The sequence below is a fragment of the Rhopalosiphum padi genome, chromosome 4 (assembly GCF_020882245.1).
Source record: "Rhopalosiphum padi isolate XX-2018 chromosome 4, ASM2088224v1, whole genome shotgun sequence".
Lineage (NCBI taxonomy): Eukaryota > Metazoa > Arthropoda > Insecta > Hemiptera > Aphididae > Rhopalosiphum > Rhopalosiphum padi.
Window position 1 is genome coordinate 20,857,626 of NC_083600.1, and position 24,871 is coordinate 20,882,496.

Below are 24,871 nucleotides of genomic sequence, written 5' to 3' on the forward strand. Positions count from 1 at the left end.
AAACACATTTTATTATGCCTTTTTTTTTATGTTTTTTAGTTTTATAGCTTTGTAGTGAGTTAACGATTGAAGATAAAGTTCTGAGTTCACAGTACTTCTCCTAGCCAATGTGAATCTAACAAGACCTCAAATAACAAAATCCGTTCTCCACTTTCGGTAATCTACCACAATAAATGAAAATCTAGCAAAACATAACTATTTTTTTAACTGAAAAATTAAATATTCGTTTTTAATCTCACATTTTGTATCTATTTTATAATCCCTTTGTAATGAGCTATCAATCAACTTTTTAGCTATAATAGTTTTGGAGAAAAGTTAAAAAAAAAAAATAGAAATTTTGGGACTGTTCACGCCGACGTTTTTGTGGATTCAAATCGTTATACCGCTTGGGTGTGATATCGGATCTCTCTCATTAATATTTTATGTTAAAGTTAACCTAATTATCCATCTAATCATTACAACTGAGTTAAATTTTTATCATTTTCCTATTTAACACACATTCTTGAAGTTCAGACTTTTTTTTATTTTAATTACCATACTTACTTGATTAAAAAACAAGAAAGTAAAAAAAATAATAATATAAATAGTTTTTAAGTTATTAAAATGTATACCAAGTATAATAGTTCTAAAAACGGTACACCAAAAAATCAAGACCTGCATGCTTAGAAAATCTACCAGCATAGGTTAGTAAGTAATTTTCAAATATTCAAAATTCTAGCTTGATATCTAAATTCAATATTCCAGATTTGTACACAACTTTAGTAAAATTTCAAAAAATATAAATGGCATTTGTCGTTTGTTTGTTTCTATTCAAAATAAAAAAAATATATGTTTATTTTTAATTATTCAAAACCAATAAATCCGTAATAACGTTTATAGTATAGAAAAACAATTGAGTCCTCCTTCTCTTTCCCACTAAAAAAAAATATGTATAGTTTTCAATTTTTATAATTGATCAGTATACTGAATAGTGATTACCTAGTTGTATTTATTGTCTCATAAAGTACATAAATTTGTGAACAGAGTAAAAATATATTTCATCGAAATATTAGGAATCAATTAAATTGTTATTAAGTATACCAGACACCGGTGTATATATAACCTCAAAAATAATAAATTTAACAGTTATGCGTTTATGACAAATAAAATAACCCTAATATTACTAATAGGAAATTTAAATAATTTAAACAAATCTGTGATACATTTTTAAGAAATTAAAAAATACTTCAAATTTATTTATTTTTATGAAAAATTAATTTATATATGTATTTTATTAACTTATTTTCTTTATTAAATTTACCAGGAATTAATAGGAATTAATACTTTAGTTGACTTGTATCAACATTTGGTAATACTATTATAATATGATTTTTATGCCATACATATTGATATCACCATTAATTATTTTGAAATTCGTTAAAATATATAAAACACATGTACCTAAATTAATATATAATACATAATAATGTATATTAACATAAATAGTGCACTCATTGTAATATTCAGAAGTCATTGAATAAAACTCATATTAATTTTGATGTGTGCAAGTACAATTAAATACTGATTTAATTATTCTACAGAGTACAAATTAAGTATTTAATGTGCATTGAGACAAATATGTAGGTATCTACACACTTTATAACAATATCGTTAATGGTAACATTTGGTATCATTGTACCAACTCATCAAACGATTGTTACATAATAGTTTTCAAGATAATATGTCTTACAACAGAATTGTGTACGTCAAAGAAATTTAAGTATTTACTACCAGCCCTTCTTCCTTTCATGTTTGATGTTTACTCTACTTAAAATGATTGACATTTTAATTATGTAAGTAGTATTTCAATTATATTCAATTTGATCCTCCTTCTCAGAAAAATAGAGGTAACGTTTATTTGTGTATATTTACATTGTTCAATATGTAGTGAAGTAGTATAATATTATATATAATAGTGAATAAACACTTCTATATCTTTCATTATACAAAGCTTATAATTTAAGTGTTTTTTTTTTACCAATATGTATTCATTATATTTTTAATTTACTTTCTAAACGTTCATACATTTAAATTAACATATGCATATTGACATAAGTAAACACTCTACAACACAGAAAAAAATAAAAGTTCACTGTAAAGTAGAACATCTTATTGTGCATATCCTTGTGTCAAATATCATATTTAGGTTTTGAGCGAAATTATGAATCTATTCATTTCACAATGATATATATTTTTTTATATTTTTGTATCTGTCGTCATATTTTGGGGCAGTAAAAATACTTTAATTTTAAACTTTTAAAAACTTTAAATTCTACAGCAGTGACGTAACCAATGGTACTGATGGGGCTGCAGCACCCCCCCCCCCCCGAAATATTAAGAAAATTTAAAAATTATTTTTATTTTTAATGGTCTATGAAAATCATAACAAAAATCTTAAATTGCACTTTTCAAAAATTGATCAGTCCTTCCCCCTCCCTCGAAGAAAAATCCTTGCTACGTCACTGTTCCATAGGTTATGTACATCTTCATAATTTAGAAGAAAAAATATTTCTGCAAAAAAGGTTTCTATTGTTTAAAAATTGTGATAAAATGGATCGTATTTGTATACGTAAACAAGTTTTGTCTTATAGGTAAAAAGGTAAATGGGTGTAAAGTGGTTATAGTCAAAATAATGTGTATGGATGATTCAGCCGTTACATTATGGATTTCTGATTAGAAACTCGTTCAAGTCGTTCCTTTTAACCAACCACTGTAAGGACTGGTTTGTGGTCTTTAGTCGATTTGTGCTGCTAGAGTCAATTATTGTGTCCATCTTTTTATATTGTAGTGATTACTGTGCCATCGAGTCTGTCTAGAATGAGTTGAATGTACTGTGAGTATCGTTTAGTCACCTCGATTGCTACTTGAATTAATGATTTTTTTCTAGTTTAGGACAATTAGTTATATTAAGATCATACGCAGTGACACAAGTGAACATAACGGTGATCCTCGTCGTGTTGCGTTATTGACTATTGTGGACACTGGTGACACGTGTGAAGAATTATTTGTTTTTATTATTTATTATTCTTAGGGATCTTGGTGTGATCGCGTAGGCTGAATTAATCTAGTGGTCTCAGTGTCCAAAAGGTAAGGCTAACGATCCTAGCTATTTTATTATATTACCATTTTATATTATATTTAAGTATTAGTATAATTGGTAAGACTTTACTCGCATTTCAGCAATTTTGTGAGCTGTTTAAATTTTTTTGTATTATTGCATATTATAATTATTATTATTTATTAAATATTATACTCTGTATACAGTCCACATTATTACATAGTGTTAATTATTTATTCCCCAAAGACAACAGTTGTTTATTATTACGATAATCACTTTTAAATTTACAATCGATAAGTGGTCGATTTTATTTTCTCGTCTCAATGGTATTCTTTTTTTAATCCTAGAAATTTTTATATTAACCCTTCCAGGGTTTAAATAACTTGATATTATCGTATCACTCTTATTTTTCTTATATCACCAGCTCTCAAAGAACTTTTTAAACAAAACTTAGTTATAGTTAAGTATTAATAAACATATTATAATATTATAAACACCAGGGCCGGATTTAGGAGAGGGCCCAGGGGGCCCCGGGCCCCGGGCCCCCACAAAATAAGGGCCTCTTCTCAGTGGAATTTTTTTAAATATAAAACGGGATAATATAATATTTTAAAAATAGATAAAACCACAACTTCAATAAAAATGTTAATCGTTGATAAAGTCATAAATATATAAATAAATCTTATTATTAATATACTTGTATATTATAAATTCATAAAAATAAGTTGCGAGTTTACAAATATAAATTTAAAATCGATTATTATGGACATGTATAGGATAGGATAATCCCGATTAAATAATATTCGTAATTTGGTATGGTTTTAAATATTGATAAAAAAAAAACAAGTTATAAATATACATATACAACTTGTGTATCAAACAGCAACAACCAAGTTATCACCAAAAGAAAAATTTAGAATAGAAAGCTTTATTTCAGTAGTTGATCAATTGATAGTATCATTAACCGAAAGAATAGGTGCTTATGAAACAATTTGTCAACGTTTTGGTTTTTTAAATAAAATTGAAAAATTAGAAACTTCTGAGCTACAATCTGCTGCAAATTATCTTGTTAGCATTTATTCTAATGATTTAGAATCTTCACTCGGTAACGAACTTATACAGTTCGGTTCATTTGTAAAAATATATATAGAAACACGTAAAGATAATGAGCAATGGGAAATGTTTTTATACAGAATTATTGAGGAAAATAATTTACAATGTACATTTCCTAATATAGAAGTAGTACTGCGTATATATTTGGTTTTGATGGTGTCCAACTGTAGTGGAGAACGATCATTTTCAAAAATGAAGTTAATAAAAAACCGACTACGAACTTCGATGACACAAAGACGACTATCAGAACTTGCATTGTTAAGTATTGAAAGTGACATACTTAGATCATTAGATTTTTCTCAAGTAGTTGAAAAATTTGCGGCAACAAAATCTCGCAAAGTGATCATATGAATATATTATTATAACAATTATTATTTAAGTTCTGTACATATATTATGATGATTGATAGTACATATTATAATCTAATAAATGCAATTTGCTTATTTGTTATCTTTATTGTTTCATTACAACAAATCATTGTTTTTTCCTAACCAAAATTCTAGTTATTTGGAATTTTGGTTATTAAATATATTATTATGTAATCGAAAAAAATATCTACTTCTAAGGATGGGTCCAGGGCCCCCACATTCCTAAATCCGGCCCTGATAAACACAATTATCTAGATACTTGTAGTACAATTTTTTCAAACTCTTCCTTATATTTAAGTGTACTAGTTTAATTTTAAATTCGATATTCAATAGAGTCAATAAATACAATTAGCCATAATTTATAACCGTTATAGTCATTGCCATGTTATTAACGAATAACTCAAGTACAATTTAAAATTTAAAAAAAAAAGCAACAAATTATATTAATAAGTATTAAATATAATATAAAACTTTAATGATTCATTACTTCAAAAACATTTTGATGGATATAGACTATTTAAATAATTTTAAATTTTACTTCACTAACTAACGCCCATTTACGAAACTATTGGAATTTTACATCTAAAAGTGATATCTCTCTAAGCTCCTTCTGTATATAACATCAATTAAATCGTACACGAAATCTCATATAACAACGGTTATACTTATACGTTCGATTGAATTTTAGGAATAATAATAGTACCATATTAATATACGTAGGCATATGCATAATGAATGATAATTGTAAATATTATTACATCTATACACATTACCCAATATTAAATTATAACTAAATGATATAAACTTAATCAAACTACGTCCACCGTAAAAATAAAAAATCTATACGGAAACAGATCATATCGTAAAATGTGATGAAAAACGACCAGATAACACTACAATAGTTTTTAAACTGCAATGATGGCACAAAACAAATTAATTAAAGTATAGGTATTACTATTAATGGTGGTTAGTCGTGAGTGGTGAGTCCAAACTGCACTTTTTACACCCCCAGTCCCTGAGACATTAATATTATTATAGAAAATACCAAATACAGTAAACATTTTTTATAACAAACCCTTTATATGACGGAAATCTTCTTATAATAAAAAAACAACATCAATACCATATATTTTAATTTCAATATAACAGAAATTCCTTTATAACGGAAAAATCAATTTGTTCCGAACAATTATAATAGAAGGAGGGTACACTGTATTTGCGAAGTTTAGTCAATGAAAAGGAGACTAAACGAAATTAATATGGTTCATGTTCAATTCTTTGACACCTAATTTTACTATAAAAAACAACGTTTTTAATAATTAAAAAAAAAATACCTGATTTGTCATCAACTTCGTAGCGTAACAATAATAATATATCATCAAAATTTGACGTAATATAATAATGAATAACAATAAACAATATACAATCATAGTTTGTGAATTTATCGTTTATCTTAAGTTTATGTGTGCCTTACCTTGAAGCATCTTTCTCAATTCATAATTCTCAGGAAACCGACGACGCATTTCATCAGAACGGATATAGCGAGACTCAAAAATATTACGTACAAGTTTCATTCTGATATAATTTCATTGTACTGCTGCATATTTATTACTACAACTACGTATCCATTATGTATTAGCAGAAAACGGGGCAAAAATGGTTTAATCGAAAAAGAATAGCATGACTGACATGGTCTAAAACAGCGGTTCCCAACCGCTATTTATTTTGTACCACTCACAAAAAAAAATTCGCCTAAACTCTAATTTCTCTAATTTAAGGAGGGGGAATGAGATTTTATTAAATTTACAAGGGGGCGTAGATTGGAAAAGGTTGGAAACAACTTAAAACTATAAAAAAATGATAATCACTGCCTTTTCTAAAACTAATTACTACTGATTGAAAATATAATTACGGTTAAAATAATGGGTTAATAAGTATACCATATATGCCTATATACCTATTATGGACCGTGGTAATCACTCATCAGATTTATACCAGGGTTGTATGTAGAGCAAGATTTTATACCCCAGTCGAGGTAAACTAAATCGTGATTTAACGTGCGAATGGAACCAGTAACCATGTTTTCTATGACTGCTGCGTTGCAGCGCCGTCCAATTCTCAATAAAAACATTTTTGCGTCTCATCGTTCGTTAGTGCATAAAATGTTGTGTAATGCGACAAAATTCAGGTGAAACTTTTTTTTTATTATAAATTGTATCTTTATTACGAGCTCCTTCATTCCAGTTCAATGAAACGCTTCATCGGTTTTCCTAGAACGGTGCATTAAGGTAAGATACACATCAGTCACAACGCACAAGCATGTCTATTATAATGTACCTATATTAATGTATTATATTCATAGATTCCTTTTACTAAGATACCCCTCTATATCGCCGTTATTTATAATTTATTATCGTCGTAATACATATTATTATATAGCGTATTAGCGTAAGATCTAAATTAAACCTTCACAAAGTAATTGCATTTCCTAAGTCCTTAGATTCATTACAAAATTGCTTTAATGGTCTCTTTAGACTAAGCATACTTAAGTATTCTAAAAAAACTTAATTTAATGCATATAGTCTAAGCATAGAAATAGGTTACAAGTACTTTATTATCTTTATCACCATGTGTAATTCATAAAGACCTGGCCAAATTTATGGACAGCATTTTATTACATAGCATGGATATTTTGGGTTAATTGTTTGCTATAACTTATAACTAATATTGTTATTTTGTTGTAAAATTTGTTTTTATTAATTTCATTTTTTTTTTTTTGAAGAAGAAGAATTTAATTTTATATGTATGGAAGGAAGAAATTTAGCACTGCGACGCGAAAATTCTAAATTCTGATCTAATTTATCTCATCGCGGAAGTATAATAAATAAAAATGCTATTTATTGATAGATTAAATATAAATATATATTGCATAAATTAAACATATCTTTGTTGCTTAAAAATATTATGTTTGATTATTATTAGTGCTGCTAATTTTAACCTCTTCTAAAATGTTATAAATGTTAACATTTATGGCACCCAACATAATATACATTAAGTCAGACATATAATTTAAATTCCGCTTAAGTCTAAGTCTTGATAAAAATATTCCCTGTCGTATCTTTGAGTGACAGAAATAGAATATTTACAAATAAATTTATAATTATTACACCAAGATAGTAGATAATTATTAATTATAAATAATAGGTATAATAGTTTTATTCGGGCCAAGTATTGTTGGGTTTAATTGCCATGAGTTGGCAAATTAGAAAGTTCAAAAAAAGTTTAATCTATGCACATAAGTGCAATGTGCTTGATAAATAAATTTATGGGTACAAGACAAGTATTTCGAATAGACTCATCTATGAGATTGCATGCAACTAGGACAGACTCCGATTATGGCATGCAATTTTGACTTTTTTTGGTATGCAATTCGGATGTAGCCGTTAAATTTGAATTACGGAATAAAAATCTCTAACCCTAATAAAAACAATTCCTCAGAATACAATAATACTCACAGCCGTATGCAAATTACTAAATAAAAACATTAATTTAACGCTAAACCTAACATTATTATTAATATTTAATTACAAATATATAAACAGATTGGTATAGGTAAGTACTAAGTAGGTAGTAGTTTTGTTATTTTTTAAATACGTTTTAAATGTTTTAATAAATCTAATTATCATACTATATCCCAGTTCAACGTTCCGCTCTGAATGTATGTAATTTTAACATTAATAAAATATCATATCATTTTAAATAATAAAATAAAATGTATTTATTAATTTAATGTAAATATGATCAATATTAACAATAATTTAAGTATTTATCAAATAAACTATATGTGTATTAAAACTATCATATTTCAAATAAATATGTATATGATTAATATTTTTTAAAGAATGAAAAACTAATAACAATTGTTAAGCGTTTGAATAACCAATATCATCAACTTTTTTACTTCAATCTCTCATAATACATATAGTTTTCCATTCATTTTTTTTTTAATTTAGTATAAACAATCTAATGAGAAATCTTCTATTTTTTTAAATTATCAAGCCTTATGTAGTTATTTTATAGTGAACATTTTTACTTATTTTTAATTATGATATAATTTACATATTTTCATGGTTTTCATTAATTAATAAATAATTTTAACTATTATGATTATTAAAAAAAATAATTATGATTGTATTTTCGACATTTAATTGGATATGAACATCTTATGAGGAATCTTGTATTAAATTGTTAATATTTTATACTCAAAAATGTTATATCTTTATATATAATATCAAAATATTTAAAAAATCATATCATTTCTAGAAAATGCTAATACAAGTAGGTATTTAGTGAAATATTTTACACAAATATTGTTTTTAAATTTTGCTGTAGTCAACTGTAGATTATTATGAACATAAATTTTAAGTTTGAATGTGAAGTAGTGTTGTTTGAACACCCCTAATTAAGCTGCCCAGCCCTGTATAAATTATATATATATTACTTATTGTATAAATTAATACATACCTATTGTACACGAAGAAAAAAAGTTTGAATGCTTTGAAATTAATTAAGGGGAAACTGATATATAAGTACGCGAGTATATACTGTAGGCTTTTCCTAAAATGTGTGTGTGTGTATTCGGTCGATGAGGTAAAAATTTAGGAATCGTATACTTATAAACGCGGTGGGTTTTGTAGCGTTTAAAAGCGATCCAGGTGCGTTACTAGGGGCAACATGCGTCCTGCCGTATATAATTTCACATATATATATATTATATACGTTATGTAAAATCAAGTTATGAGCAATAATTTATTTTAGTGTGTAAAGGTGCCTTTACACTCTATAGTGTCATTCATAATTTGTTGTAATATTTTGTTTGACCAGATTATGTTGGCAGATATATTTAGAATCAGATTAGAAGTTAACCCAGTATAAGCTTTTATAGTTTTAAACATTTTATCAGGAGTACAGGTGATAACCATTTGACCATTATGACCTTAGATCATATACTATATATATTTGTATGTAAAGTACTAGTATATGATCCAAAACTAACTATATGACGATAAATTGGATATTTTCTACTACTATAAAACCTGATAACTGATAGTATGGTATATTATAAACTATAAAGAAAACCTATGCGCCAAATATAGTGCGTCAATAGTCAATTAAAACATTGAGATTCTAACATAATATATTAAATCATGAATGGCACAATACAGTGTAAATTACTTTAGGTGAAAACAGAAAAATCAGTATTTTTCGCGTGAAGACGACAGCGTTATATCTATTATAACTACATCCGAATTGTTTACCAAAAAAAAAAAATAATATATTCATTATGTTCGTAGAACAAAATCTTAGAAAATGTTGTTGTAACAAAATATTATATGACATGCAATTTGGACGTTCCAATTTATGTTTATTTTTTGGCGTGCAATTCAGATGCACCGCATTTATCAGGTAGGAAAAATATTGTAAACAATTAAACCTGTTTTGTGGGGTTAACGTTATTATTTATTGCTATTACTAATATTACTTATTATTATTATTACTATTATTATTATAAATAAAATACTATCACAATATTTTAACTGTAGGTTAGTAGATGTACAGCAGATTGCAAAATCCTATTTTGATGAATAATTTCGTGGTGGAGAAATGTATACTCAATATACTCATGCCTATTATAATTTTATTTACTTAATGTTGCAAGGCGACGATGTAACAAAAAGCACCGTTTAGGCGACGTAGAAACTACGTTAACGGAATATCTAATTTTCGTTTCATTTCCGTCGGAATTCGTATGTTTTTTGTATCCTAATAATTGATTTATAGTACGAGTAACAACGTTTCCGTTCGGAAGTCGATCGGAACGTCGATGAGTATTGACAGTTTTTGCCACGCGAAAGGTTCATCTTCTTTTTATTTAGTATTTTATTAGTATTACGATGTCAATTTTTCTATAAATAATAAATACACACCGCCTCGCTCAATCACCGCTCGTCCAATCAAATACCCACAATTGATTTACCATTTATGAATACCAAATAGTATGCACATTGATTGCACAAAGATCTTGCAAAAGATTTAGCATTTCGACCTAGTTAATCTCATCGCAGTATCTTATAAAGATAACAAATATTATATCATATATTTATAATGTATGGTCATTTGTCACAACCTATATGTTTTAAGAATATATATGTAAGTTATAATGTACAATCTATAATTTTGTATACACCATATAATTGTATTAATTTAGTCGTGTTATAAGCTACGTGTGTCAAATGTGATGGATTAGATTTTAAATGTACCGCATGAAAAACATATTTTTATTTTAGTTTAATAGTAAACAAAGATATTTTGCTATTATGAAATACTTTGTTTGATAGACTCAAAATAATTGTATTAATGAGTAATATACATCTTATATAGTTCAAAAATCTAATGACTTTTTATAAACTTATATAATTTTTAACTCTATACACGGTTATTATCTCTTTACAAAAGCGAAGATTTAAGTTTGTTTAAAATAAATTATATTCATACCACTATAATAATATCATGGGTACAGGGTAGGTATATGAAGAGCAATGCCAAAGTGAACAATTTTACATCATTTTTTACTGTATATAAGTAATATTAATTATTAGTATGATTTTATAATATTCAATTTTTAGCTCAGTATAACTAGTTAACTAGTATAAGTGTATACTATACAGTTTGCTTATATGCGTAACATACCAAAATAATATAGCAAATTATAGATGTGGTATTATACTAATACACATTTACTATACAATGTAGAAATAATAATATTAATATGAATGAATATAGCTCAAAAATTACAGTTTGTATTCACATGATTTAATATTTTTAATTTACCTGTATATTATGATAGTTCTATTATTAAAAAATTGAAAACAGGTAAAAATTAGGTATTTATGTATAATACATAAAGTATTATTATTATTATGTATAAACGCATAAATGAAAAATAAATATGTACATATTGACCGAGAATAACAATATATTCGTATAATATAATATTAATATGTATACGTTATTGATACCCACAAATCTCGATGGTCATAAAATATTGGCCCAATAGAATATTTTTACAAAAAGCGAGGTTCTACTTTACTATATGCGTTACCGAGGTCCAAACAGAAAAAAAACAGAGACCACTGTCTCTTCTTGCTTTTGTATGAATACCTAAATAAATAGTTTCACAGTATTATTGTGTACTTTGCAGATAAATCATCTATAGATAGACTATTGAACTATTCAATTGAAATTTCTCCAATGACATTTTTTTTATTCTAATATAATATAATGGGTACACTTTTTGATGATGTTTAAAACTGTCGAAATGATAAAAATGTGTTTCAAAACATTGTTTGGAATTCAAATTTTTATTATGGATGTAAAATAAAAAATATATGTATAATAAATTAGTTAAGTATAAAAGCTAAGTAATAATTTATATAACTGAATGATAATACGTTATAAGTTTATAACCAATAATAATGCGTTTTAAATTGCTGCTGATAGTACATTAATTTGATTTGATTTAGCTAAGATGACTTTTTAAAGACTTAAAACCTTAAACTATAGAATAAATATGTATCAAAAATTAAAATTAAATGTATTTGAAAAGGTATATTTAAATTATACTGATCGTACTTGTATAGCCATATGCATAGGTATTATACGTAAAATTATGAGGAACATGTTTTTACTATCCTTGTAGTGATACATTAGTATATAATATTTAGTGGTTTAGTGCTTATATAGTTATATATATATATATATATATATATATATATATGAAATAGTTTTGTCTGGAGTATAATAGTGCAAAAAACATATATTGTCAACAATTTTTAATTTATAAGTTTAAACGGCTCGTGCAATTATAATTTTTAAATTGTAATGTTAAACCTATCCCTCAAAATCAAATACCTAAATTTGGTTAATTTAACCTCTAGCTATAAAATATAATACCTTCAAAGTTAAACTAAATAAGACTGGAAATTGTTTTTGACATATTGACTTTACAAGTTATTACATTTTCTAGAATAAATACTCGTACCTTTAGATATGCCAAACAAGTTAATTTTAGAAATTTGTTGTAAAATAATTATATATAAAAGTATTAACGGTATTTAATTAAAACGATTGCATTTAATTTTAAATTAAATTTAATATACCTACATAAAAATATTAATATTTTATGTGTGATCACTCAATACATTTTTAATAAAAACCAATACTCTTTTGAAAAGAAGTGAAACCAAAACAAATAATAGAAATTCAATGATGTACATTTTTATAAAACTCTTAAAAAGTGTAAGAGTGACACCCAAATATTGATAAATAATATGATTATTTATGTTTTGCCCGTGTCATCAAGTTTCAAGGTTTTAAGTATGTCTATAAATTCATTACTTTAGTCTCACGTTTGCCTCCTGTTAAAAATCGTGTTTTTGAGAAAACAGAATGCTAATTTATTCCACTATCTGGGCGCTACCCGTCCCTGACATTGATTTATCCTTTCGACCTCCTCGGTAATAATAAAATATCCTATTTCGCTAAAAGCTCTCTTTTTCTCGCTCTCACTTCTTCATTATTTGTCTCTCTCCCTTAGAAAACTGTGTATTTGTTTGTTTGTCAATGAAAAGCAAATCAAATAGGAATACAATATACATATATATTATACTTCTCAATTTGTTTGTACTGTCGAAGTATAAAAACTCAATCTTGTGGTGTACAATTACTTGAACACAAACTAACTTTTAAAGATCAAATTTTCAAAATATTATTTTCATATTTTCTGTTTAAAGGAACTGTAATTTCTCATTCTCTTCGTGATGTCAACAAAACAAACAAAACAAAACAAAGAATAAATAATAGATATTAAATAGTTTAATTCTTTTTAGGCGGAATATTGTGGATTTCGTTCCTGAAATTTAGTCATAAATTCAACTAGAATTGTCACTTCATCTAAAGTCATAGCATTATACATGGCTGCTCGAATTCCTCCCACCAATCTGTAAACAAACAAGTAATTAATATGTAGTTTTTAATCACACGTAAACTAATATGAAACACAAATAGAAGAAAAACTGAATACCTGTGTCCTTTAAGCTGCAAAAATCCTAAGTCTTGTGCTTCTTTAAGAAACTGCTTGTCAGCCTCAGCTCCCGCATTTAGACAGAACGGCACAGTTATGCGACTTCTAGAGTCCTTAGCCACCGGACATGAATAAAAGCCTCGAGAATTCTCTATGACTTTATATAAAAGTTCGCTTTTTGCTTTTGAGTTAGCTTCCATAGCAGCAAGACCTCCTTGGTTTTTCACCCATTGTAATACAAGCGAAAAAATATAAACTCTATTCGAATTATAAGACTGTAAAAATTACATATTCATATAAACATATTCAAAATTAATAACTTACATAAAAGTTGGAGGTGTATTAAGCAAAGAATTTTCTTGATTGAACAATGTGTAGTCGAAGACTTGTGGGCAAAGCGGACTTGGTTTTCCTAGAAGGTCCTCGCGTACAATAATTGCAGTTATACCCGCGGGACCGAGATTCTTTTGCGCACAAGCTATCACCACACCAAACTTTAAGTGAAATGACAAAATTAATAGGATTACGTGTCTTAAACCGAAAATATAATACATCATCATTGAAAAAATAAGACTGTCGTATTCGATTACATATTATATTGAAGTAATTTACCTTGGTCACGTCAAATTTCTTCGTCATAATGTTGGATGACATGTCACATACCAATGGAACACCATTTGTCTCGGGAATGAAAGGAAATTCAACTCCTTTGGAAGTTTAAAAAAAAACATTTATTTTAGACATTATTATATGTCCATATATATTTCGTTTAAACTAATTACATATTTATTTCAATTTTTCGTTAATTAATATTAAGATTAAATAATAATAATAATATTAATAATGCTTAATTGAAATAAATAATTTAATAATTATTGAGATAATTATAATTTATTATTATTAATCTAACATAATATATCTATAATAGCCAAAAAAGCGAAAAATATGTAACAGTTATATTTTTAAATAGCTTCAATAACAACTTATGAAGAACTTTGTAATACATTTTCAAACTTTGTTTGTTGTTACCCAGAAAAAACATTTTTATCGACATTTTATAGGAAAAAAAAATTCAAAATATTAAAAAAAAAATATTTCATAAATAGAAGTCCACACTACTACTAATTTAGTTGAAATTTCAAGTATCTATGTAATATTCGTTTTTGAGGAGTAACCTACACAAAATCAATTGAAGACTAGTTTTGCGGAAAAATTCCAGTTTTTATTATTCTTATTATTTTTTATTTATTTATTTGTTTTTGTTTTACTTTATTAGTTTGTTAAGTTCTATGTATTTTTTATTGTTGACCTGTTAAAACACTAAATAAATCCAACTTTTTTCAGAAGCTCCCTACAAAAGTTGAAAATCAAAGTATTAACTGCTTATCGTGTATAGAACCATAAAAAACACACATCGTTGTAAAATCAATACATTCATCGCTCCACTCGGAATTCAAAATTAAATAAAAAATATTTACCGTTCACTGTCTCATTATCACAATAATATACATATGCAGCTTCTGGATCTAGATTCCATGTAGATTGATCGGGAATCCCATTAAATTTTTCTGGTTTTGGAAACACATGATTTACATTTAAGTATTTAGATGCTTCTTTAGCTGCTTTAGTAGACCAAACCCCTGTTGAAAAAAATATCACAGATTATAAAAACATATTCATAAAATTAAAATTAAATCAATAACCTGTCAAAATGTAGTCAGCTTTTGCACCTCTGTGTAATAAGTTCAACGCTACTGATGCAAAAGCACCGGTGCCTCCTCCTTGCATCAATAATATTTTATAGTTTTCTGGGATGTTACTATAATATAAATTTTACATTTGTATAAATACCATATTAAATTAAAAATTTGAGAATTCTTAGGTAATAATAATTCAGTATAAAGTATTAATAATTAACCTTCAATAAAATGAGCAATACGTTTAGAACATTTTAGATAAATAAAACTTGCCAAAAAATTAAGACTAAAGTCTAAAATACATTTATAGTTTTAAAAAAGATAAATATTTACAAATACAAACTGTTAATTTAATCGTAATACAGTAATAAAATGTATAATTATAATAAAAACCACAAATTCAAAAAAATTGTATTTGTAGCTTTTTTTAACCTTCCTACCCTCAAAAAAAAAAAAATCCGGATACGCTACGGTGTATAGATTTGCGATATAAATAGTTTACAATAAATCTTTAAAAAAATCTATTGTGTAATGTGTATACTAAGTACTAACTAATAATAAAGGTACGTAATATCGAAAAAAAGTCTCTAAAATAATATTGTTTTAATTACAATATGACTATATCAAAACTTAAAATTGAAATGTCTATAAGTAAAATATAATGGAGGCATTTGTAGGTATTGTTGAACTTATATGTTTCTTTTTGAAACACTTATAAGGATTTATGTATTTAATTTTTAAACCTTAGCTATATTAAAATTGAAAATTTTATAATTTTTTTACTACAAAATACTTTGCAAAATTTCATTATTTTAACCAAATTTTTCAAAATGCATAACCTTAAATACTAATAAAAATATTATGCATATATATTTTTAATATTTTAAAACTATACGTGGAATCTTGTATTACATTTTCATGATATTTAACTGAGACTAAAAATGTTATCAAACAAAAAATTTTAAATACCAGCCACCTATATACTTAGAGAGTTAGAGCATAGTTATATATCATTAATTGTTATATATACTTAAATATCCAGTATCTTAGTATTGTCAACATTTTAATTACGAGTTTAACGAATTACGAATTACAAGTAAATTCACTCATAAAAAATGTTTGTGACTACACTAACTTTTTTTTTAAATTTTCAATAAAAAAAAAATTCAGAGGAGTCTTGTATTAAATTTTCAATGCTCAGATCTCAAAAATTGTATGAATTTTTAACTACAAAATAACTTTCAGCTTTTCGTAGTATTAAACTATTATCAGATTTCATAAAAGGCCAAAAATAATTTTAAATTTATATCTAAAAAATACTAATATAAATATTTTATAATAATTTAATGTCCTTAGGTACAATTATTTATTATTGAATTACAACTAGAAAAATAAAATTAAAAATGGGTGTATGTAAAATTCTTATTTTCACTATTTTTTATTTTTTCTGATTACTTTGAAAAGCACTAAAAAAATTTTTTTAACCAAAGTACCATTTTTATTAAATTTTCAACAATAAACTATCCTCGAAGTTTAAAATTTAGTCATTTTTATAACTATACGAAAAAATGTACGATATAATTTTTCTAAAAAATGATTGATAGTTTAAAAATAAATTTCTTAAAAGTATAAATTCAAGTAGTAATTCATAAGACTAAAACTTTCAAATAATCTCTATTAAGCCGATAGTTATACACTTTTAAATACCAAGATAACATTAACATCTTAAGCTATCACTATACATTTTAAATGTATTATAATATACAGTATAATACTGTAACAATTTTTTTTTACCATATATGCATAATGCATTTATAATTTAACACTGATTTATATATTAGTAGTATTATTAACTGTATATTATCATTTATCTGTATTATTACTAACCCATCACTTTTATTTTTCTGTGTATATTTAGCATTATTCAAGGTTATATACATATAATAGCCAATAGTTATTAAATCTACCATTATATTATTAATTTAATTTATAAAAGTGTTCCTAGCCTTACTCAGAATCTTTTTTTAAAACTGTCATTTTTAAAATAATTAGTTATTAAGCAGTTTTTACTAAAAGTTACTTATAAATTCAACGTTTTATGAAAGATTAACAAAGAAAAAATGTAATAAAGTTATTGAAACGCTAATATTAACCCCCAAACTGCTAAATAATAAATGCATAATTTAATTATAATTGTATTTTGTTATCATAAATAATTGAAAAGGAATTTCAAGATTCTATTGCATTGATACTTTTTAAATTAAAATAAAAAAAAACCCGAAACCAATTTCATGAAAAATTGAAGATTGTAAAATGGAACGAATTTTTTGGTTTTTTTTTTTACCTATATTTTAAATGAAAACGGGAAAATATCATAAACTTCACCATAATATAATCTACATTCAATTTTTTAAACAAAGTTTATAATCAAACCAAAACATCCAGACATATTGAAATAAAAAACACATAATATTGTTTCACTCAGAATCTTAAATTTGCCAATATCATGTAAATATAAATACATCTATATACAAATATTATACAGAAAAATCAATATATTTTATTTATTTTGATTCAAAAATGTTATATATTAAATATTAAAATATGTTAATTTTTAAATATGATTTATTTTACTTTTAATTATTTATTTTTGACAACTTATGCCTACATAAGTACTTAATTGATATGTGTAATGGAATCAAAAGTATTAATCAGTAGTACCTATTACTTATTAGGCTGGTTTCACAGTTACACGTATAATGTATCATATATTATACACATGGTTGTGAAACAAATATTATTTACGTTATTTAAAATATTCTAATGAACAAATGCAGATTATTGATCCCGTTGTCAAAACCAGCACACCAATGCTATTATATACCAATATGTATAATAAAAATTATGAATACATTGTATTTATATTTACAGTAATTCTCTGTACAACTCAATAGCTCGGTTGTTGATGGCTGTGTACTCGGATGACCGATGACTAAGCTCCATAACACTGATGCCGCAACCACAATCCAAAAGGTCGTCTTTAACCTGTTCCAGAACCTAAATGTGGAAATAAAAATGTATATACTGTACCAATATGTTCTTTACCGATAGATAAGATAGATGGGGTGCGTGACTCACATGGATAATATAAAATAATATATGATGATTGTTTAATTTACAATACAGAGAGGTCAGACAGTTAATCAATTTTTTAATTCGTCAACTAAGTAGATAAATATAGAAAAATTTAGTTAAGAGTTAAGTTTAAAGTCAAAAGTTACTTTTATTTTTTTAACTAGTAATAGTTACAAGTTAAATAGAAAAAAAGAAACTTAATTAAAATTCAGTTAAATATATTTTTTTTTTTGAAAGAGAAAATAATAAGTTATAAAAAGGGATGAGCCCTTTATAAAGATAGAATACTCCTAACAAGAGTTATTAATTAGTTTAATTTACCATGATTTCTCAGACATCCTTTTAAATTTTGAACTATAAGTTGTTTGGTAATATTAATGTTGAAAGATTTTAAATTTTAGATTTTATCAGCATGTACATATTTTACGAATTATTGACTTTTTTCATTTATGTACCTTTGCGGATATTTGTGTAAGTTTACAAACTATCATTCAATTTTTGAGAACAATTATTTTTTTTTAATAAAAACGGTTAATATGTGGGTGAAATTTCTGAAATTTTATAAAATTCATTAACCAATTTATTGAGTCTAATTTTTTTATCAACTAAATTTTTTGATTTTTTTTTTTTTGATTTGCGATGAAAAAAATTGATTGTAAGAGTTGTAAATCAGACCACTAAATAATGCAAAATAATATATTTGAAAAAAGGTAGATATTCGTAAACGTATATACTATAATGAATGGGCTTAGATATAAAATTATAAATAATGTTTCCGTATTTTTCTATTAAATAAATTATTTGTACCAATAAAACAAAATATATTTTAAATCTATGGAGTTATAACTTATAAGTTCTATTAGGAAAAAATTACTTAATTTTTTTACATAATTAAAAAATTGATTAACTTGTTACTACATGTCTGCACATCATGGAAAATAATTAACTTAGTTAACCATAATTTAAATTTTTAACTTATTTATTCCACAGCTTTTTAAAACTATAATTTTTCAGTAAGTTTAAGTGTTTTTGGGTAAAAAATATTTTTAAGTCATCACAACACTACGTTTTAAAAAAAATATTTCACATAAATTATTAAAGAAAACAAATTTTAATTATAGTTACAATTATAATAATAAATATTATAAGCACTTACATTTTCAATGAATGGAGTTGCACAGGAGTACTATAATAAATTGATGGACATGTGAAGAGTCAAAAATTAAAAACTACGAGTATATCGATAAAAAGTAGTAAAATAATTTTAGTTTTTGAAAATGTTATATTGTAATGACTTCAAACTCAAATTATGAATAAATAAATTTGCTTTTATAAACATGTAAAGTTGCATAAAAAATTACTGATTTGTCTTAAGAGAATTAGCCCTTAAACATGCATTTCATACATAGTAATATAATTTACCTGTTTAGGGATCTTGGCCGGTCCGGCTCCGAAGTTGATCACTTGTTTCAATGAAGACTGCGCCATATTACGTCCTATAAATTATAATATTAAGTACACAATTATGATTGTACAGATCGATACACGAACACTTCTTATAAGCAGCAGTAGGTGGATTAGATTCAGGATTTACCTGCTATATTTTATTCGTTTAAAAGAAAGAAGACGAACAGAATAGATTTAGTAGCCACGGACGTACAATAATATTGGTTGATCCCACGAAATACAACGTCGACGAGCGCGTGGCCGTAGTGACACCGACTGAATGAACGGACCGACCGAACTAACCTAACCGGTTGAAAAATAAGACTGTCCGGTGTGTGTGTGATCTGCTAAATCGTTACATAGACGCGTTTCCCTGGAGGAGGAGGATAAATAAATTGGTTTTTTTTTTATGTAGGTACTGTTGTCCCACTACTACCACTACCACTACGTAGTACGTACACTATATAGGCGTCGCACTACACGTTGATAATAATTCGTCGTTTTTTAACGATTATTTGCCCCGGGGATTAATCGCATCGCGCGATCGACAGCAAATAATTTATACGTCGCGTAGAGATAACATGCATTATTGTCGTAGATCCACTACAACAAGTCTCTGTATACGCACGCATACATTACACAGTATATTACGTGTACAAATTAGTATGATTATTTTTATTAATAGTAACAGTCGTAGTATTTAAGTATTATAATAATTCGACTGGGAATTATAATATGGTGATACGAGAATAAATCATCGTGGAATGACGAAACCGATAAAACAAAAACGATAATTTATTATTATATTAATATATTTAATGTCATACGAAAATCGTAATTGATTCGTGGAAAATATTCGTTTGACACGTTATAATCTCAATCGGATCATATAATTAAGACCACTTTATAAATTGTGATTGGTGGTCCATACAATTATTATGTTATCGATTAAAATAACGCTTAAGAAATAATTATTATATAATTCCTTCTCGCCTCGCAAAACGTTTGAATACAAGTTAATGAAATATGTGTATTATAGAGTACAGACAATAGCAATCAGTAGCTATCCCGAACCCTGACAGAAAGTTCGTTTCAACAATAGTTGGATAAAAAGTCCTCAATATAAAATACATTAACTTTTATTAATCAGATTTTTATAAATACGACTTTAAATAAACTAATAAAATAAAAATTTATTATAATATTTATAATATAAAACATAATTATACAGTATTATTACGAGTACACAATGAATAATTCTTACACATTTATTAGTGGATAATGGACAATGGTACAGCGCAAATAGGTTTTTACAATATCTTATTAACATTTAAATGGAAGTATTTCAATAAGCGTTATGAACTTGAACTTCCGATTAATGATCTAGTATATTGCAAGACAAATTTAACTTAACATGGTATAGAAAACTGAAAAATCGGTGACATATTTGAGGTGAATTTATACAAAACAAAACACTTTTGGGGGTAAATCCATCCAATGCTTGGGCGTAATATTTTCCTTTTTAATAGCACTTTTTTATATATTATATATATATTTCTTTCCACATATTTGCATATATCATTAATTCCGAGTCTATTTAAGTTCCTTTAAAATACAACACAAGAAAGTTGGCCCATAGTTTTTCAAAAATATTTAAAAATTTTTCATTTAAATAACATACTAATTTCATTTTATGTGATTAATTAATTTTTTGCCACAAAACGTGGTCCTTATTTTTATTTGTTATTTTATATTTATTTTTCTTTTAAATAAGTTTCCCAACATTTTTATTCAAATTTTAATTTTTCTTCAGTTTCTTTTCATAATTTATTTATTGTTTTTCTTCAATGCTGTTTATTTTTAAATATTGGTTTACGTTTGAATTTCCATTAATACATTGATACAATTTTAATGATTTCAATTTTGTTTTTAAAATTGTTGGTTATAATTTAAATGGAAAGATTCTGGGCCAATAATTGTTCTTGGTATAAAAATTGCTCCTCAACCCAAATAAGAAGTGAAAATTGTGAATCTGAAAGTACAGAGTTGTCAGGCGTAATGTTTCGATATATGTTTGTTACTTTGTCATTTACAAAACCAATTTTATTGGTGTAAGTGGAATCGACAACCAATTCGATAACCAGAAAAAACATTTTTAACTAATACATGAACTGATTTTTCAAAATCTAGTAGCATAACCAATTTCCATCTTTCATTGTTCTACTTTTACTAAATTTATATAGCCGTTAATTATAACTCTTAAATTACCTCTTCGAATTTCAAATTTGTCATTAATTTTTATTTCAATATTATCGGATTAGTAAAAACTTTTTTAAAATATAAAAGTTGTTAAAGCATGTTGTCCACACATGAGGGTTCAATGCACAACAAACATAAACTATCGAATGGTAAACCCCAAATATATTATCTAGCAAATAAATATTTTTAAATAAATTTGATGTAGTTATTTCCAATAATAATTAAGGCATAATCTATAGATCAGATGATTAAGTAGATTAAATTAGATTAGATTACAAAAAACTAGATTAGCAATTACAGTTTTGTATTCAAACCTGTTTGCCCCAAAAAAAATCAATTCTGTGTACAACTTAAAATTCTATCATAATATGATATAATTTAAGAATATTTTAAAGTATAACAACTTACTATAATGTATTTTATTTTATTAAGTTTTTAAGAATTAATATTATATTATTCAAAGTTACAAACAACAATAAAAATATTAGTTTTAAATTATGTGATGATTGTAGTAACTTATTATCATTATCACCAGTAGCGTAGCCAGGGGGGTTTAGGTGTTAACCCCCCCCCCCTCACGGCCGTATTTATATCAAAAATATAATATTGATAATATAGTAATAGAATCATTTGGTCGTGGTAAAATGTTTTTTGCTATGCCGAATTCACGTTAATACGCTATCGACTATCATTTTCATTCAATTATTTTACCATGGTTTTAAATTTATTTTATTTTATTAAAAAAAAAAAATCTTGGCTACGCCACTTATTATCACCACTATAATAAATACAAAAAAAAAATATTATAATATAATTAGTATTAATTCATACTGGCAATGAATGATATGTATTTATTTTTACATTTAAGGTAGTTTACCACGCGGAAATAGCCAAATAGGTAATACACAAATACCGTATGGCGCTAATGAGTATAATATATTATTATAGCCTAACTTATACTGACTTTAAGTGTGGTATATCGTTCGAACCATCTATAAATTATTACTGTTTTGTGTTTCATCTGAAGGTAAATTCCAATTGAAGTATTGCTGTATGTATAATATTTACATATAGATTGTAGATTCAGTTTACCTTCATAATTAAATCTAATTCATGATTCGTACTAAATATTACCTTAGAATTAGTTCCGTTTGTGTAATGAGATCAGAGTATCTAAGTTTAGGACACTTATTCGAACTTTATTCGGTTTCACTTAAAAAAAAATTATCTACATAATAATAATATTATGTGTATCTATGTGGCAATATTTCTATAATCAGAAACATATTTATTATTGATGACGCCATAACACTGAGCAAATAATTATTTGAGATATTTTGATAGATAATTTACATTTGTAGTTTAGATACATTAATTTATTTACTTAATGTTTCATACGAAGCTTGATGTCTTTTGATAGTCTTGTAGCCTGTAGGGCAACATCGTATAGTTATACGCCATATTATGGTTTTACAACGTTTATATTTTCACTATTGATATGGTTCAATTTAAACAAGCATTTTAATAGTATTGAATTGTATTGGTAATTCGTTAGCATTTTGAAAGACTAAAAATATTGTTTAGGTAAATTTTTAAAGTTGAAATTATATATAATATTTTACTACCTATACTACTTGACATTTTAAATGTTGTTTTGTCACGTTTAATAAATTAATTATATGAAAGTCCAATACAAATTTATAATTTTCCAAAAGATATAATGAACTGTGTTTTTATACAAGAATTTTACCCTCATACGATTTTGTTCCAGGGTACATACGAATTTACCCCAAACTTGGGGTAAATCCGTATTTTACCAAAAAAATTAAAACACAAATTGAACGTATTTATAAAAAAAAAACGTAATTAAGTTTCAAATAAAAGTTATAGACCGTAAGTTTTTCTATGTAACCAGTTAAAAATATTTAATTCTGTAAAAAATTACAAGATTTAAAAACCACGAAAGCTTAAACATACGGTATTGCAACGTCTTCCCCTAAATATTATTAGTAGAAGTAATAAATGTTTATATAATAGTAATTTTGCTTTATAATATTAAATTATTTCGTTATAAGTATTAAATTCAATAAAATTGGAATAATGTATCATTATGTCCCTATGTATTAGTATGGTAATGCATTGATTATAGGTATTCCAAAAACAATTTTTCTAAAACTTCTTGATAAGGGTTCGCAGCTACCTTACCCATACAATAAAAACACTCCACTACTACGATACTACAACGATATATACTTAATATATTATTTTATGTACCTATTTGATATTAGTATAATACAAATATAAATCTATAATAAAACATTTTAAGTATGTTATTTAAAGAACATTGGCAATAATCAGTAAATAATCTAAACTATTATTATTAACTATAATAATAATTAAACTAATCCATTATACAAAATAAATAAAATTTGCAATTATGAATAATTTTTATAATTATATAATATTTTTTTTATCATAAATAATAAGCTATATATATATAAACTTATAATTTATAATAAAGAAAATTGTAGTTAAAAGTTATAACAAATTAGGTGTAGTAAAAATGAACTACTGTCATTCTATTTATTGCAATTTAGAATAACCATTAAGTCTC

General features: G+C 25.6%; 1 protein-coding gene across 2 annotated transcripts; it reads right to left on the reverse strand.

Annotated features, from left to right (window-relative positions):
• Window positions 1–13,494: 13,494 nt before the first annotated feature.
• LOC132930114 (probable phosphoserine aminotransferase) lies at window positions 13,495–20,389 on the reverse strand. Of its 2 annotated transcripts, none has more exons than XM_060995789.1 (9): window positions 20,104–20,389; window positions 19,975–20,048; window positions 18,347–18,474; window positions 15,424–15,539; window positions 15,199–15,360; window positions 14,333–14,427; window positions 14,045–14,214; window positions 13,721–13,978; window positions 13,495–13,637 (listed from the first exon to the last, which is right to left on the reverse strand). In XM_060995789.1, the coding sequence occupies exons 2-9, from the start codon at window positions 20,038–20,040 to the stop codon at window positions 13,523–13,525; spliced, it is 1,110 nt and encodes a 369-aa protein (XP_060851772.1). In that variant the 5' UTR covers window positions 20,041–20,048; window positions 20,104–20,389; the 3' UTR covers window positions 13,495–13,522. The 2 variants fall into 2 exon arrangements, with proteins under 2 accessions (XP_060851772.1, XP_060851771.1); XM_060995788.1 differs by having other exon boundaries at window positions 20,147–20,385.
• Between the last annotated feature and the right edge of the window lie 4,482 nt (window positions 20,390–24,871).